This window comes from Phaseolus vulgaris, chromosome 2, assembly GCF_000499845.2.
Source record: "Phaseolus vulgaris cultivar G19833 chromosome 2, P. vulgaris v2.0, whole genome shotgun sequence".
Lineage (NCBI taxonomy): Eukaryota > Viridiplantae > Streptophyta > Magnoliopsida > Fabales > Fabaceae > Phaseolus > Phaseolus vulgaris.
In genome coordinates this window covers 37,848,288-37,865,656 of record NC_023758.2, presented here as the reverse complement: position 1 = coordinate 37,865,656, position 17,369 = coordinate 37,848,288, and the positions used below count along the sequence as shown (strand labels likewise).

The 17,369-nt window shown below is 31.3% G+C and overlaps 2 protein-coding genes across 3 annotated transcripts; both read left to right on the top strand.

Annotated features, from left to right (window-relative positions):
* The first annotated feature begins 394 nt into the window (after positions 1-394).
* Positions 395-2,546, top strand: LOC137811877 (2-oxoglutarate-dependent dioxygenase 19-like). Its single transcript, XM_068613734.1, has 3 exons — positions 395-1,141; positions 1,571-1,898; positions 2,164-2,546. The coding sequence occupies exons 1-3, from the start codon at positions 630-632 to the stop codon at positions 2,407-2,409; spliced, it is 1,086 nt and encodes a 361-aa protein (XP_068469835.1). The 5' UTR covers positions 395-629; the 3' UTR covers positions 2,410-2,546.
* Positions 2,547-13,502: 10,956 nt separating this feature from the next.
* LOC137811875 (root phototropism protein 3) lies at positions 13,503-16,953 on the top strand. Of its 2 annotated transcripts, XM_068613733.1 has the most exons (5): positions 13,505-13,892; positions 14,048-14,190; positions 14,320-14,389; positions 14,560-15,840; positions 16,163-16,953. In XM_068613733.1, the coding sequence occupies exons 2-5, from the start codon at positions 14,075-14,077 to the stop codon at positions 16,712-16,714; spliced, it is 2,019 nt and encodes a 672-aa protein (XP_068469834.1). In that variant the 5' UTR covers positions 13,505-13,892; positions 14,048-14,074; the 3' UTR covers positions 16,715-16,953. The 2 variants fall into 2 exon arrangements, with proteins under 2 accessions (XP_068469833.1, XP_068469834.1); XM_068613732.1 differs by having other exon boundaries at positions 13,503-14,190.
* The last annotated feature ends 416 nt before the right edge of the window (positions 16,954-17,369 follow it).

The window sequence follows — 17,369 nt, the reverse complement described above, 5'->3', positions numbered from 1 at the left end:
TGAAAAATTTATTTCTCCTTTCATTCGACAAATTTAATGATAACTCTTGATACTATTGTTGGGATCAAATTTCAAAATATACTTTGGATATGTTATATAGATGAACTTATTATTTATTTTATTTATGTATTTTAAATATATATATATATATCAAAATGTTCCAAAATATTAATATTTACAATATCACAATCTTAATTTCTTAAATATAAATAGTAAATAAAAATATATTTCTGAAAAATATTTTCTAAAAATTAATTTAAATAAAATAAATATTAAACAAGCATTCATAACAAAAGTCATTGTTATAAATGTCAAATTCATTGTGAACCTAACCTAATAAAAAGATAGGAAGAAAATAAGCTTATGTTAGGAAGAAAATATGCCAACCCGGGTCCCTTTGGTTTTCATCAAACCTCTTCCAAAGTCTAATTTGTGACATATGTGATAGTTACGCAGCCACAAATGGACACATGAATGGTGGCTAATTTAATGTTAGACACGTTTCAGATAGCTATGAACTGAGTAATGATAACAATTTAACCCCATTTCCTTGAACTTGAAGTGGCAAGGCTTACTCATATTGGTCACTTTCCAACTTTCTCTTCATTATCACTGATTTAATTTCTATAATGGCTACAACAGCTTCTGAGGTTGGCAAAGTACAATCCAATAATAGAAAAAGTTTCACAAGCGTGAAAGCACTCACTGAATCACCAGAACTCACTTCCCTCCCACCTTCATACACTTACACCACCAATTCAGATGACGAGATAGTGGCAGACCCAGATGAAGATGATCCAATTCCTGTCATTGATTATTCTCTCTTGGTCGCTGGCACTCCTGATCAACGGGCCAAAACCATCCAGGACTTGGGCAAGGCTTGTGAGGAGTGGGGGTTCTTCATGCTCATCAATTACTCTGTGTCAAAGAGCATCATGGAGAAAATGGTTGATGAAGTTTTTGCTTTCTTCAATCTTAGAGAGGAAGAGAAGCAAGAGTATGCAGGTAAGGATGTGATGGACCCTATAAGGTATGGCACCAGCTCCAATGTTTCAATGGACAAAGTCTTATTCTGGAGGGATTTCCTTAAAATCGTAGTCCACCCAGAGTTTCACTCTCCTGACAAACCACCTGGGTTCAGGTTCTACCTCAGTCTCTTCCACATTTTCTCTCAACTATTAAGAGCCTCTTTGATGACAGTTACTTATAACTTGGAAGATTCTTAAATTTAAGAACCAACTCTTAACATCATAGGATCAGTCTTATATAAGAATAATTGCTGACAGTTGCTTATTATATAATCAACAATCCTTAAGATTATAATATAAGATATGCTACATAGATGTCGCATGCTAAAGATATGTAAGATACGATAAGTCTAAGATACATATTTAGTATTTCTAAAGAAATCATAAATATAATTGTAATTCTGCAAATCCAAATTAAAACATACTTCAAATCTATATATATGTGCTAGTTAGATTATTGTTGATGTTAAATGAAGAAGAATGTGTATTAAGTAGTAACTAAGATACTCTGTATGCTAAATATGGAATGTTTTGCTGTGAAGGGAAGCATTAACAGAGTACAGTAGAAGAAGCTGGAAACTGGGAAAGGACCTACTCAAAGGAATATCGGAAAGCTTGGGATTGGAAGTCAATTACATAGAGGACACAATGAACCTAGATTCTGGTTTTCAAATGATAGCTGCAAATCTATATCCACCTTGTCCACAACCTGAGCTTGCAATGGGAATACCTCCCCATTCTGATCATGGCCTCTTGAACCTCCTCATGCAGAACGGGGTTAGTGGCCTTCAACTTCTTCACAATGGCAAGTGGATCAATGTCAGTTCCACTTCAAGCTGCTTGCTAGTCTTTGTGTCTGATCATCTTGAGGTACACAATAACAAATCCTGGTTAAAATTGTTAGGTACATATGGTTATCCCAATATGATCTATAAATATGAGTTATGTGTAATTCATTTTTATCATCTTTTATCAAGCAATATGTTACTTCGAGAGACTTATTTTCTCTACTTGGCCTATGCTTATGATATCTAACCCTCTCATCCTCTGATTACCAACAACAGCTAAAGATTTTGTTTCTTTTCTAACAGCAATTTAATTGTGATATCCTCGTACCCTTTTGGTTTTGCAATAGGTTGTGAGCAATGGCAAGTACAAGAGTGTAGTGCATCGAGCAGTAGTGAGCAACAAAGCTACAAGAATTTCTTTAGCAGTAGTAATTGCCCCCTCCTTGGAGACTGTGGTGGAACCGGCTAAAGAGCTGCTAGACAATCAAAGCAATCCTGCAGCGTACATTGGGATGAAACATAGAGACTATATGCAACTTCAGAGCAGCAATCGGCTTAATGGGAAGTCTGTGCTAGACAAAGTTAAAATCTGAATTTGAATCATAGTTACCATAGGCAATAGGCTCAAAAGTTAGTGTTTGAGGCCAATGTTTTGTAAAGTATAATAAGCCAGCCAAAGGGATCAAGTTTTCTATGATGAATCAGATGAGGACACCTTGATTTGATTTTACATGCCCAGACTATGCAAATTGGATCCATTTCTAAAGTGAAAGATTAATTTTACCTGCTTAATTAAATCAAAATTTTCCTACTTTTTTTCTTTTTGTATATAAAATGCAGTGAGTATTAAAAGAAAATTTGTTATGTTTCTATTTATTCGAAGCCTTTTACCATTTGTTAATAGTAGTTCAAAAAGGAAGTGGCAATGCCAGACAAATATCTTATGGTAGGAAAGAGTTAATAGAAAATATTTCTACTTTTTTTGGTTTCAATATATGAACATATCAGTACGGTGAAAAGAACTTACGGCTTAGATCATGCTACTTTTCCTAGCCTTGGCTGATCAAGCTTATCCTTATCAAGTTCATGTTATAGTCATCAGTTGTCTTGTCTCAGATACTTCATTGCATTGCACATCCAGTTCTACCTTCAAACTCCACCATCATAGGAAAGTTCCATCTTCAACACTACTTACAACTACATCCACCAACGACACCAAGCTTATCCTTCTTGTTTCTTCCTGCACCTCCATATTGTCTTCTCTCACCTCCATATATTTTCGAATTTCCAAAAATGTTCCTCTATAATATTCCATATTCCGAATTACGTAATTTGGAAGTTATTTTTCAAATTTATAATTAGTTTCTGAATTAGGTAATCGGAAGCTTTTTTCATATGCATGATTACTTTCTGAATTATATAATCTGGAAGTCTTATTTAGCTTCTGGATTATGTAATTCGGAAGTCTTTTTTTAAATGTGTTCTGGATTATATAATCCAGAAACTAGTTTATGGGGTGACACAAGAATGATAAAAATGTATTTTCATGTTGTGTATGAAGGTGAGATATGGAGTTGCAGAAAGAAAGAGTCTTAAAGATTTATTGGAAAGCAATTGGTTCCTACGCCCAACGTCTTTTGTATAGTTTTTAAGTAGGAGTGGGTGATGTCAAATGTATTCTTGATTTGGTATTTTGGAATATATTTCTGAATTTGGGTTTTCAGAATACCTTTTTAGATTTTGGAATCTCTAGTTTAGAATATGTTTATAGATTTTGTTTTTCATAATTTTTTTTCAGAATGTATTTTTGTATTTTGAAATTTCTTTTTCGGAATGGGATTTTGGTTTTCTAATTCTATTCCAAAATTTCATTATTTCTAGAACACAAAAATCTATTTTGAATTTCTTTTGGAAGGCAATTTTGGAATTTCAACAGTTGATTAGGTGCAAGTTCAAAATCATTGGGTGCATGAAACAAGAATGAAACAATTGCCTTGTTGGAGGTGATGAAGATGGGTGGTTGTAGTTATAAGGAACAACGAAGGTGGCATGTCAAGGGAAAGAAGCATGCACTAGGGCAAAAACATTTTTTAACGATAGCCTTCCAACGTTGATTCATAGCAAAATGTTGTTTATTAAAATACGATAGCATTTTTATTGATTATTACGAATGTATAAATATTGGTTCATGGTACAACAGACATCTATAATCTTGAATGAAATATAGAGATCCTTTAAATAACTGTTGTTTATGAGCTTGACATAAACTGCGATTTTAAGATAATCATAACATATGTTTTAAATTTCAACATAGGCAACAATTATTTATAAAAATCGTTGTCTATTTTTTTTTACCATACTCTAGGTGCGTCTCACTTTATACTTTCACTTTCATTCTCCTTATGCTTCCCTGCATGCATTGTCATCTTTGCTCTCTTCCATTACTCCATTGTTTGTAAGTTTTTGTGCTCCCTCACTCACATTTGTTGTTTTCGGGTTCTCTAGTGTCTACGAACACAATTTTTTACTCCATTTTGGTCTCTTTCGCCTTGTTCCTCCGCATTGTCGCTACCCACCACCACTAGGTTAGTAAAGTTTTTTTTATTGTTAAATATTTTTGTACTTTTGTTTTTGAAGTTATATTATTTTTTAATGAGTATGTTAAAGTGGAATTGTTAGGTTGTAATTATTAATTACATGTTTGTAAAGTTACAATTGTATATTATTAAGTTTTTTTTTATCCACAAAAATAAATAAATAAATATAACTCACTTTAGAAGTAAATCAACCCATATACATAGCATAGTAGAGGGCATACCGCACACCCTACCTAAGCACCCCCAAAAGAGTGTCAACACTTACCTACCAAACAATCAACCTCAACCACACAGATAGAAAAATAGAACTTGAACACCTACTGCCAAGCCCCCCTCAACAACACATGGAAGACCCAAAACCAGTCACATTTTAATCAAAAACATATATATCAAGAGTTCAAGACACCAATCAGAAAAAGGAGAAGCATCTGAAGAAACTTTAGAAGAAATCCAAGTTCAAACCTTTAAGTGATAATTGTAGCATTGTTGTGTAGTTTTGTTTAAGTATTATATTTACAAGTGCAAATTAATAATATGATGAACTAAAAAAAATACCATAATCTATGACATTATTTATTTCAAGAGAGAATCAAACCTAAGTCCCATGATACATAGAACATTTAACCACTACATCACACAAACATTTTAATTATATTATTATTATTATTATTATTATTATAATAATTATTATTATTATTATAATTATTCTTATGATTATTAATAGGAACAATAACATTTACAATATTATTAATAACAAAAACAACAATATTAATAGTAAAATTAATAATAAGTTTAATAATATTAATATTACTAATACTAATGTAATCAACTACAAATGTTAATCACCTACAAATAAATTTATGAATAATATCCATAAATAAAAATTCATAAATAATAATAATAGTTTTCGATTCCAATATAGTGGAACTACATACAAATTCTTTTTATCAAACTACTTTCTTATTGTATACAGAAAATTTTATATATAAATTGAAATTAATATATAATTATCAATAGATGATAACAATTTTTTTTAAGTGATTTATAATAGTTCTAATACATATATTCGTTTTAACTACCCTGTCCTTTCCTTCTTTTATACACTTTACCGAACCTATCACTAATGATGTGAGCTTAAAGGGGAGTGATGTAGTAATCAATTATATGAAATGAATTTGCTTTCTAGGACAGGGCCAAGATCTTTTAATAATGAATTCATTATGGCAAAGTTATTTCAAAAGGAATGTGCTAAGATGCAAGGTTGTTGATTTATGGTAACTGATACCAATAATTTATCCTTTTATGAGCAGGTAAATGGCTATTAAGCTCATCAATCTATTTATTAGCAATATACATGCAGGATTCAAATTCTATGTCTCCTTTTGATCAAAGAGAGATGTAATGGTTTTAGTTGGCACTTGGGGGAATTTTATTTGAAGATTAGATTGATTTGGGAACAAAGAAATGAGTTTGAATTTGAATACATGCATACTCATTTTAAGCACAGAATGAGATCCAAAATCTTTCCACTACAAAATTTGTGATATTATGTATTATATTTATATATGCCCCCCAAATATTCATCTATCAAGCAAAAGAACCACCATAAAATAAACAGTCATAGTGACATTCACATTCAGAAAAGGTCCATCACTACATGAAAAGAGAGAGAACAAGTATTTTGAAATCTCCACATGGTGCTCAGTTGGCCAACATGTTTCTCATGGAAAGAAACAGCAGTGTCATGGAATTCTTTCCCAAAGGTTGGCTGAAACTTGCTGGTGTTGGCCAATATGTTTACCATTTGGTAGCTATGAAACATCAAGAATCTGGAGGGACCCAAGTGCAGATGACTGTCTCTCCATATTCAGAAGATGACCAGAGATGCATATCTATATTCAACAATGGTAGAATTGGACACCATGAACCCATTGTTTAGAGTGAGCTACAAATGTTTTGCTATGACAGTAATGGAAATCAGTGATCATTAGATGTAGTGTGAAAATCTTCAAGAAAAACTAGACCAAAAGAAGGAAATTTTGAATGGTTTTGGCCCAACATGTCTATAAGTGTGATCTTTCAGGATCCACCAAACAATAGGTGGATCCCACAGAATGATTATTGCAATGAGACAAATATGAATCGATTATTGAAATGGAATGGGTATAATGAAGTCAGGGATTCTTCAATTTCAGTCAATGGAATGGAATTTCTGCTATGATGTCAATGCACCATGCAGCACTTGCAGTCTATTCTAATTTACCTTTTCCTTAATCAGTTAGGCACAATTTCATCTTCCTTTAGTGCTCTTTGTCACAGAAAGCAACCACTGGTTCAATTAAGTCGATGCATGGTACATTGTAAAAAATCAAAACCATATTTGGGAATGTTAACAAAATCAATTCCATACCAATAATGCAATTGCAATATCCTCTGGCATTGTTTACGTTGTTGGTTGTTGGTTTCTGGGTTCATTTTGTTGCCAAGCCCGCAAATGAACGTGCAACTAATTATTGTGTCATCCACGTCACTTTATGATTCAAACCTAATAAAATTAAAATTTCTCTAACATTATATATACCAAAAAAAGTAAAAATTTTGAAACAGTTACATTATTAACACATAACTGTTGTTCAGAAAAAGGTAATTGTAGGTAGGGATCACTAACAGATTGCTGTAACATAACACTTATATTTTACTTAACTGCAAATTCAGAATATACAATATATCATATTTTCTTTTGTCTTTTTCTCTGATATGAGTATACATGACTATAATAATATATTATAAAACAAATTTTAAATATAACTCAACTTTATAATGATAATTTATAAAACAAAGTTTTTACCTAATTAGAGTATCTCATGTAAGATTTGAGTTATACTTGTGATGTGGTTGAACATTTCAGATTTGATCAAACCAGAGAGAAAGAGAATGTTTGTTGCATAAAGTCTTTATGCAGTGAATTCTCAATAAAAAAGGACTTGGTTTCTTTCAGTTGGAGTAAAGTCTCGTGAATAACTTGTTGTATCATAGCCTATTTTACTATGTATGTGGCAAAGCACCATTTTCAAAATTGATTTCAGTGGTGGTGAAAGCTGGCCAAGTGGGCTTCCATTAAAGCAGAATGCATGTTTCTGATGTCGATAGGAATCATTGTCCAATATGCTTACATTTTTTTCTTATTCTATATGGCAAAGACTAAATGCAAGAGAAAGAAAAGTGACTTCAAAGCATTGAAATGTATAACACTGTACATTGTTAACCCCAATAAACACAACTAGATGTACCCCAATAATTCTACATTGTGGACTAAATGATTGCTGCAAAATGGTTCAAACTTCAGCAGAATTCATAAAACTTGGAGGGTACACAATGTGCATTATATAGGAAGGGAAATGCATTATTATTGGCATGGGATTGGATGAAGAAATGAAGACAGAAAAATCAAAACTAGAAATGGTGAGAGCTTGTGTGTGTAGATTTAGTGAAGGGATGAATGGCCTATACCAAATGGGCAGAGGCATGTGGGGGCTAGAATTGGAGCCTACGAGGCTCAACTCCCACTGCTTACATTGAATCTCTCCCTTTCACATATTTTCACAAACTATCATTAATCTATGTGTACATTTATAATCTCTACATTGTTTTTTAAGCAATTAATCTATATATGCACATAATTTTATTCATCCTCATCTTATGAAATTCTTCTTCGGAAGCTTCAACCCTTAACTTGTTTAGAGTTGGAACCTCACATAAGTCTCTCACAAGTCTTGCGGTGCCTTTTAAGCTAAGTTACCTTCAACCAATTCAACCCTATTGCCCAAGCTAGAGTAGGGTTAGGTTAAATTTAAAACAATAATTATTTCTTTCTTTCACCCTATCAAAACATTGGTCACTTTATTTCACTTTTGGAATGGGTATTTCTCAAACAAAACTTACATTATCAAATACTCACTCCTAACACACAAATTTTACAACTAAAAATAATCATTAAATATTAAAAATAATCTTATTAAATGTCAAGAGAAAGATTAGTGAGTTATAAGTAAATCCATATAAAAGAGTATAATATTACTTTTAATTCAAAATTATAAGACAATAAATTTGTAGATAATTTTTTATAAGTTGTTCAAGTTTTTCATTTTTACTCAACCTGAAATTCAATTTCACATTTAAATTTGTAACCTTTCATCTACACTAAACTTTCATTTATATGTTATAATTGATAAAATCAAGGACAAAAATAATGAATTTTTTAGAGACATATTATATAAATGGTATTATGAAGAGATTGAAAGATATTGGATAAGGTAATTGGCAGTTGGGCCCAATGCCATTCCTATCCTCATGGTTGTTAGGAAGCATGTATAAGATGTTATGTTAGACGTCTTCTTCTTTACTCAATTTTTTAATGTCTCACTCACACATTACAATAATTTCATCTCCCACGATTGCAACAATTTTCTAATCTTCTTTATCACACATATATTAAATATCAACATTTTTATTTCTTTTTTAAATTTCAACACTGCTTTTCTGTTTAAATGTTTGTATGAGATTTTATATTCTAACTTTTTAACTTTTTTTAGATGGATTGCGTGAACATTTTAAGTATATTTGCTTTCACCATAATTAAAAAATTGTTAAATCAATATTCCAGCATTAACATATATAATTTACCCATCTTTTCATCCCATCTAACAATCATAATGTTTATTTATCATTGAAAATCTAATCCAATTTTCTTCTACTTTAAAAACTGTTATTAAAAATTGTTTGTGATTCTGAGTTTTATTTGAACCAATTTGTTTAAATTTAAAATAAGCTATTTTAAATAAATAATTACTTTAAAAAATCTTATTTAAAAAGCATATAATATTTGCTTCTTATAAAAGTTGAAAATTACTTATTTTTAAAATGAACAGTTTAAACGAACATTAAAAAAATATTTAATTAAGAAACATTTTTTAAAACAATAAATTATATCCTTAAAAAAGATTTGCCGTTAGCCTAAATTTTAAGTTATTGGATGTTTATTATAGAAAAATTATTAGATATTAGTTTATAAATATGCCATTTTTTTAACGTAGTTCTTAAATTTCATTACCTTTTGTTCTTAATTTTTGTAAATCTATTTTTTTTTTATCCGTATAAATATGTTATTTTTAATTTTAATTCATAAATATATTATTTTTTGTTCTTAAGAACTGTAATGTTACTATTTATTTTAATCCTTATAAACAGATCAATTTTTTTATTTTAATTAATATCATATATTAGGGTGATTTTTAATGGCGTCAATATTATTGATTTGTTAATTTTTTTTATTGTGTATATGATATCATGATGATATTATTAATATTAAGTTAAATTAAGAAATTTAATGGTAAGAACAAATTTTAAAAAAATTTAAAGAGAAAAAAAGAAGAGGAAGCAAAAATGAATTATTAAAATTTATGAGACTAAAACTTTAATCTTTTTTTAAGTAATATAATATTATTTTAAAAAAACTATCATGTATTATATCACTACAAAAATTATTAAATAAAAATTAATTAATTTTTTACAAATTTATATTACTAAATTAAATTTATGCAAAATATACTAAATATAAAGTTAATAAAAAGTGAATATCCACGTAAATTTATTTATTAATAAAATGTGTGTTATGAAAAATGCAAAAGTAGTTTATTATTAATATTTTTTTCGTAAGTGGAAAATAAATTATGATATCATAAGTAGTTGCATTTGTTTTGTGATGGAGATGATGGATATAGAATTGTCAAACGCATCAGGTCTGTTTAATCTGAATTTCCTACAAACTTGTTTATTAGTTTGACTTATCTCATCAATCACATCAACCTAATTTAAATTAACTTATTTTAGCTTTTGGAAAACCATTCTATTAATGTATTTAACTTCTCATTACATCAACGACTATGACAACCAAAATAGATTAATAACCATACCAAAACAAAAAATAAAGGATTCAGGTTAATATTAACTTTAGATTAAATAGAAAAAGGTAGATATAAATCTTTATATTTAGGTTATGTAGATTATAAAATCTGTAAATGAAAATGATCGTGATACTTTACTTATAGTTATAATTAAACTATATTGAGATTGAATTAAATTAATATACTAATTTAAGATGATTTAAAAGTTATTTAGAATTTATTATAATAAGATTAGTTGAGTTTATGATATTAGTGTATAAGGAATAATCTCTATCTCTGTTTTCATATTAGTCATCGGCTGGGACACATCACAAAAGGGTTGGATGAAATATATTAGTCAGATTCTACACTATACTAAACCTTTATGTTCCTTTCCAAATGGATAATTTTTTACCCTTTTCTTTTGCTATTTTTCACAAAAAAAATTATTCTCCTTCCGTTTCATATTTTCATACAACAAAATAATAATAAATAATAACAAAAATTGTACTAAAAATAATAAAGATATAAATAGCATATACTAATTTCTTTTCCCACCTTGTTAATTTGTAATTTGCAATTTATCAATGATGGTTGAACAATATTCTTATCTATTCTTCTTACCTATTTATTTAGGGCTAATAATGAAATAATTTTAATTAATTTGAACATTGATTTATGATAATATTTGAATAAAATTGTAATTATTGCATCGAAAGAGATAAATGAGAGTTAATTTGTAAAATTATCATAAAGTATAAACAATACACAAAGTAAAATCAAGAGAGTATTTAATATATATTTTTTATTTATTTTCATTCTCAGCTACTTCTTGATCTCTTTACTAACTGTTTCTACAGTAGCTTATTTTAAGCATTAAAAAATAACATTTAAAATTAAAACATTTCCTTATTATTAAGTGTTTTCAAGTACGCATTATGGATATCCTTATTTTCAGGTAAAGTTTTTCATAATAATGGTACGAACATAGGTAATAGGGTTTTTCTTTTGGGTTGATCATGAACATGTAATGGGTTCAGTGCATGAGTAACTAGAACATTGAACCTGTTCACTGTAAAAGCAACCCAAATTTTAATAAAAAAAAACGTCAGAATGAAAACAAAGAGAGAAAATAGAGTGAAAGACAGTTTTTATATAATTAGAGATGAACGTGTAATTTAATTCATAAGTTACTTTCTTTTATTGCACATATTATTTGTTCTGGTAGTAAATTTTGTGAAAAATAGTTCTTACTAGATAGTTGCCAAATCATGAATCTTGGATGATCTTCTAGCAACACGATTCTTAATCTTATTAAAATCCTGCAACAACAAAAAATCTTATAAACTGCACGTGTGGAGTTTGGTATAAGGCCTTTGAATCCACAATTGTTTAGAAGTGAGTGCAAGTCCAATGTATACAACTCAGTCACTTCACCTCGCATCATATTGCAGTTCTTTCGTTGTTTTTTTTGTCAAATCTTTAGAATATTAATTTTATTCCTTTTGTTCTTCTTAAAAAAAAAATCATTTATATTTAATTATATATATATATATATATATATTCAGATGTTGCTATGTACTTTATACGTCCATAATCCATTCATCACAATTTACAATACAAAGAAGAGAAAAGTAATGGTAAACTATTGAAATAAATTTTAACATAAAAAAGAGTTTATAAAAAAATTAATTTAGTCAACATACTATACAAGAAAATCGTTAAATTAGATATTATCCTCATAACTTCGATAACTAATTAGATATAAATTAAAAACTTATTTTTTTAATAATAAAACTACTTTAATATTATCTAGTTAATATAATAATTAGTTTTTTTTTCTAAAATTAGTTTTTACTTAATGATTTTCTTGTAGTGATATCATCATCATTCAATTTCTTTCAAATATCAATAGTGCAATAACAATATAAACCACATATGGATCTATACAATCAAGGATATTCAACAAATTAAATATCGAGTGACGTCTTTTAGAAAACTCATATTAAATATGTATGACCACGAATTAGTATTTGATACAATTCAATACTTAGATTTACAAGCAAATTCAAGAATTATAGTCATACATCTACGTATGTCATAGTGTGGAAGAACGCGTTTTTGTTATGCTTCTTCCTCTACTACTATTTCTTATGCTTCTTGGGCTGCCTCCACCCTTTGTTTTGCTTCTTCCTTCTATCGTCTCAACTCATTCACCTGCTGCAAGGTGGGAGTTTTGCTATCGCCTCCAATTGGGTGCCAAATTTTCGATTCCTTATTAATTGAATTTATAGAAGTAAGAACAATTTTACTGGCGTTACCATTTATCTTTTATTTATAGATACCAACACTATTATTGATCTAATCAATTTCTTAGATAATAGAGCTCACACATTTACTATGTCACACTCTTCCAAGATAATTGCCTAATTCCCTACCTACCCATATATCATGATTTAGGTATTTTGATTTAACAGGAGGCAATTTCGATTTATCAATGATTTGTTTGCTTTGTAAAAATAGGCCTACCCTAGTGTTATTATAACGACATAAAAACAGTAACACCTCATTCAATATTTTATTTTATATTTTTCTTTCTATTAAGAAAAAAAACTATTATGACAATGATTTTTAACATAACAACGGTTCTAAATAATAATAAAATATTAAATTAAGTTATTTAACTAAAGTGTAAATCAAATTATTAAATAAAAATTAATAAAAGTGGTTATGGTGGGATAATGGTATAATTTTACTAATTGTTAACATATCATTGTTCTTTACAATTTAGAAATCTGTATTTTTTTTTTCCTTTCTTGTTGTACCAAAAACAAAATCATAATAGAATGATAATTCTTTTGCATGCATTTCTCATTAAGTAGTGTTGTTTATACCCATTTTTTCCACAACGTTTTTTTACAACTTAAGTGAGTTTTCTCTCTTCCTTTTCCATCTCTCTCTCCAATGTTATAAGAAGTATAGTGAAAAGACTGTGTAAGAATGTGATTAGTCTTTCTCAATTAATGGCTATAAATGGCAAGTAGTTCGTTGAACCTTGAGTGAGAATGAATCCAATGGCAGTGTCGTAATTAGCCCCTTCCATGCATCAGAAGCCCAAAGTAAAGTGCAGCTATGGAAATTGGAAATGCACCTTTGATCCTTTCTCATAGTCAAAAGGAATGTTTTTGGGATTGCAGAAAACACAGTAACACAGAAAAGAATAAGAAAATAAAATAAAAATGGGCTGAAAAGGAAGAGACATGTATGGTCAGGTGGGCATAAAGAATTTGGAACTGCATGTCTTGCACACATGAATGATGAAGGGTATCTTTCTATCTATCAATTTTATCAATCTAATTTCATAATTCATATATGAAAGAAACAAACACAGAAACAGAAACCCAGATGATGATGATGATGAATGATTCACAACTCACAACACAGCTCCTGAGTGCCCATTACGGCACAGCCTGTGAGATTTCCTTGACATGTTCTCTGAAGAAAGCGACAAGTTTGAGATAAGTCCAAGCACCCCATGTGGGTTCCTCCTTCCTTTTCATCAACTTTGTTGTCTCCTCATTCACTTTGCTCTTTAGTTCACCCCTTCTTCACTTCCCCCCTCCTCCCTTCTTCTTCTTCTTCCTCTTCCTCTTCTCACTCTCACTTAAAAGCCACTTTTCTTGCAAAAGCAGTCTTCCCTTGTGAGTCTGGTTTTCAGCATGTGGGAATCAGAGAGTGAGTCTGGTGCTGCAGGGAGGGAATATGGGACTGGACTTCTCACTTCAACCAAGCACAGTGTCAAGACTGAGGGATTTCAGCAAAGAGGCAACTCTTGGTATGTTCAATGCACTGTTGTTATAACTGTTTTCATCACATGGTTCAAAGTAGAGATCAAAATTTGTGATAAAATTGCTTTGGAAAACAGTTGAGAGTGTTGGTATATCCATTTCATGTTCACATGCAGGTATGTTTCAGCTGATATTCCAAGTGATCTTCTAGTTCAAATTGGAGAAGCAAACTTCTATTTGCACAAGGTAGCTATTATCTTGCTATAGAATAAATAAACAAATAGATAATTTCCTACCTGAAAGTCTTTTATTTATCCTGTGAAAAAGTATGGCATTTTTTTTATAAAGAGGTGAGATGCTTCTGACTTGTACTGTGGTGAATTTCACAAACTGTTTCTGGTGCTTTGCTGTGAAAGTATCCTTTGCTGTCACGAAGTGGAAAGCTGAACAGAATCATATATGATTCTCGCGACCCTGATTTGAATAAGATAGTTATGGACGATCTTCCTGGAGGGCCTGAAGCTTTTGAACTTGCAGCCAAGTTTTGCTATGGAATTGCAATTGATTTAACAGCAGGCAATATCTCTGGCCTGAGATGCACTGCAGAGTACCTTGAAATGACAGAGGACTTAGAAGAAGGCAATCTTATATTCAAGACAGAAGCCTTTCTTAGCTATGTGGTTTTGTCTTCATGGAGAGACTCTATACTAGTGTTAAAAAGCTGTGAGAATCTGTCGCCATGGGCAGAAAATCTGCAAATTGTGAGAAGATGCAGTGAGTCCATAGCATGGAAAGCCTGTGCAAATCCAAAGGGAATAAGGTGGTCATACACTGGAAGAAGGGCACCGCAAGTTTCCAGCCCAAAATGGAATGACATGAAGGACTCAAGCCCTAGTAGGAATCAGCAGGTTCCCCCTGATTGGTGGTTTGAGGATGTTTCAATCCTTAGGATTGATCATTTTGTAAGAGTCATTACTGCTATTAAGGTAAAGGGCATGAGGTATGAGTTGATTGGTACTGGAATAATGCACTATGCAACTAAGTGGCTACCTGGTTTGATGAATGACACAGCAATCGCAGGAGATGAAGGAAGCAACAGTGGTAACAGTAGCTCTAGTAGTGGTGGTGTTGGTAGCTGGAAAGGTGGACTTCAAATGATTGTGTCTGGACCTAGAGATGGCACTTCAACTCTTCAAGCTAAAGATCAAAGGATGATCATTGAGAGCCTCATCAGCATAATTCCCCCGCAGAAGGACAGTGTCTCATGCAGCTTCTTGCTTAAGCTACTGAGAATGGCAAACATGTTAAAGGTTGCACTTGCATTGATTACTGAATTGGAGAAAAGGGTGGGAATGCAATTTGAGCAAGCTACACTGGCTGATCTTCTAATCCCATGTTATAACAAAAATGATACTGTTTATGATGTAGATCTTGTTCAGAGGCTGCTAGAACATTTTCTTGTTCAAGAGCAGACTGAAAGTTCTAGCCCAAGCAGACCACCCTTTCCTGATAAGCATGCCAGCAGTAACATCAATGCCAAGACAAGAGTGGCGAGACTTGTGGACAGTTATCTTACTGAGGTTTCCAGAGATAGAAACCTTTCCCTCACAAAGTTTCAGGTTCTTGCAGAAGCTTTGCCTGAGTCAGCTAGGACCTCTGACGATGGACTCTACAGAGCAATTGATTCCTATCTTAAGGTAATCGATTCCTTCTCCAAGAGGAAAATAGAGCAAGTTTTCCATTTTTCGTAATTAACTAATGTGTGATTTTGAACTACCTAGGATGCACCACTTTTGTGTAAAACTGCAAGGTAAATTTGAATTGGAACTTGAGAGTGTCATACTAAATATGCTTACTATTTCCATCAGTGGCAATAGGTAGCAGTATGCATACACATTGGTTTGGTAATATGCATCTGGAAAATTAGAAGTACAAGTAAACATGTTGAGTAGTTTAGATTCACATGTTCCTGTAGATGTTTACTCATGCACTTCTTATACCCTTGAACAAAATTAACAGGCACATCCAACTCTAACTGAGCATGAAAGAAAACGGCTCTGCCGTGTAATGGATTGTCAGAAACTCTCCATTGATGCTTGCATGCATGCTGCCCAAAATGAAAGGCTTCCATTGAGGGTAGTGGTGCAAGTTCTATTCTCTGAACAGGTGAAGATAAGCAATGCACTATCCAACAGTTCTCTGAAAGAAGGTGTTGAGTCTCACTACCAGCCAATGGTTCCAAACCGGAAAACACTTCTAGAAGGGACACCACAATCATTTCAAGAAGGGTGGGCAGCAGCTAAGAAAGACATTAACACACTCAAATTTGAGCTTGAGACTGTAAAAACCAAGTACTTGGAGCTTCAAAATGATATGGAAAATCTGCAGAAACAGTTTGATAGGTTGCTAAAGCAGAAGCACACATCAGCATGGACCAGTGGGTGGAAGAAACTAAGCAAACTTACAAAAATGACAAACGTGGAAAATCATGATATTTCACCTCACCTTCCAACTTCAGAGGAACAGAACAGAAAGACAACAACTAGAAAGTGGAGAAACTCAATATCCTGAGAGATAAGAAGCTCTCAACTGCATTGGATTGGAACTTATACCTCTCATGTATCAATTTGTGTTCCAGACTTTGTTCTCTTTTTTTTTACCATATTTCATTCCTTTTTTTTTACTTAGACAGCAAGAATTTGTGGCTTCTCTTCGTTTAATTCTTTTTTCCTTCTTTTATAGAAATTGCTATGAAATTCAAACTACATTGTAATTTGTCACCATATCCAATCATAGTTTTCCTTTACAAATTCTAGAGCCACTGCTTAACTTTTCCACCTTATGCATTAAATTTCCTGCTAGAGTTTAAGAAAAACCACAACCACCGACTTGCATTGCATTAGACCAATACAAATATTTAGGACTTACAGAGACACTAATGTCACAAGTTTACAATTTCTCTCTCTCTTTCAACTACGGAAAACAGCAACATATCAGCAAAAAATATGATATACATTACAGTACAGATATAAAACCATTGATTCATATTTTCACAATTGTTTAAGCTTTTGAAATAGTTTGTTTATGGCAAACTTTTGGGGTATATTGGTTTATGACGCGCCTTAGAAAGTTAAACATATTGGCTATAATGCAGAAACAAAAATGGGCCAGTTTCTTACTCAGTATGCACTGGGTGTTACAGTTGGACAAAACCTTTTTCCTTTAT

What these genes read in the sequence shown, in the direction of transcription:
- LOC137811875 (XM_068613732.1), top strand. Translation starts at nt 14,075, where the DNA reads ATGTGGGAATCAGAGAGTGAGTCTGGTGCTGCAGGGAGGGAATATGGG. An exon ending in CAGCAAAGAGGCAACTCTTG is followed by an intron (nt 14,191 to 14,319) that starts GTATGTTCAATG and finishes GTTCACATGCAG; the next exon opens with GTATGTTTCAGCTGATATTC. An exon ending in CAAACTTCTATTTGCACAAG is followed by an intron (nt 14,390 to 14,559) that starts GTAGCTATTATC and finishes TTGCTGTGAAAG; the next exon opens with TATCCTTTGCTGTCACGAAG.
- LOC137811877 (XM_068613734.1), top strand. Translation starts at nt 630, where the DNA reads ATGGCTACAACAGCTTCTGAGGTTGGCAAAGTACAATCCAATAATAGA. An exon ending in GACAAACCACCTGGGTTCAG is followed by an intron (nt 1,142 to 1,570) that starts GTTCTACCTCAG and finishes TTTGCTGTGAAG; the next exon opens with GGAAGCATTAACAGAGTACA. An exon ending in TTGTGTCTGATCATCTTGAG is followed by an intron (nt 1,899 to 2,163) that starts GTACACAATAAC and finishes GTTTTGCAATAG; the next exon opens with GTTGTGAGCAATGGCAAGTA.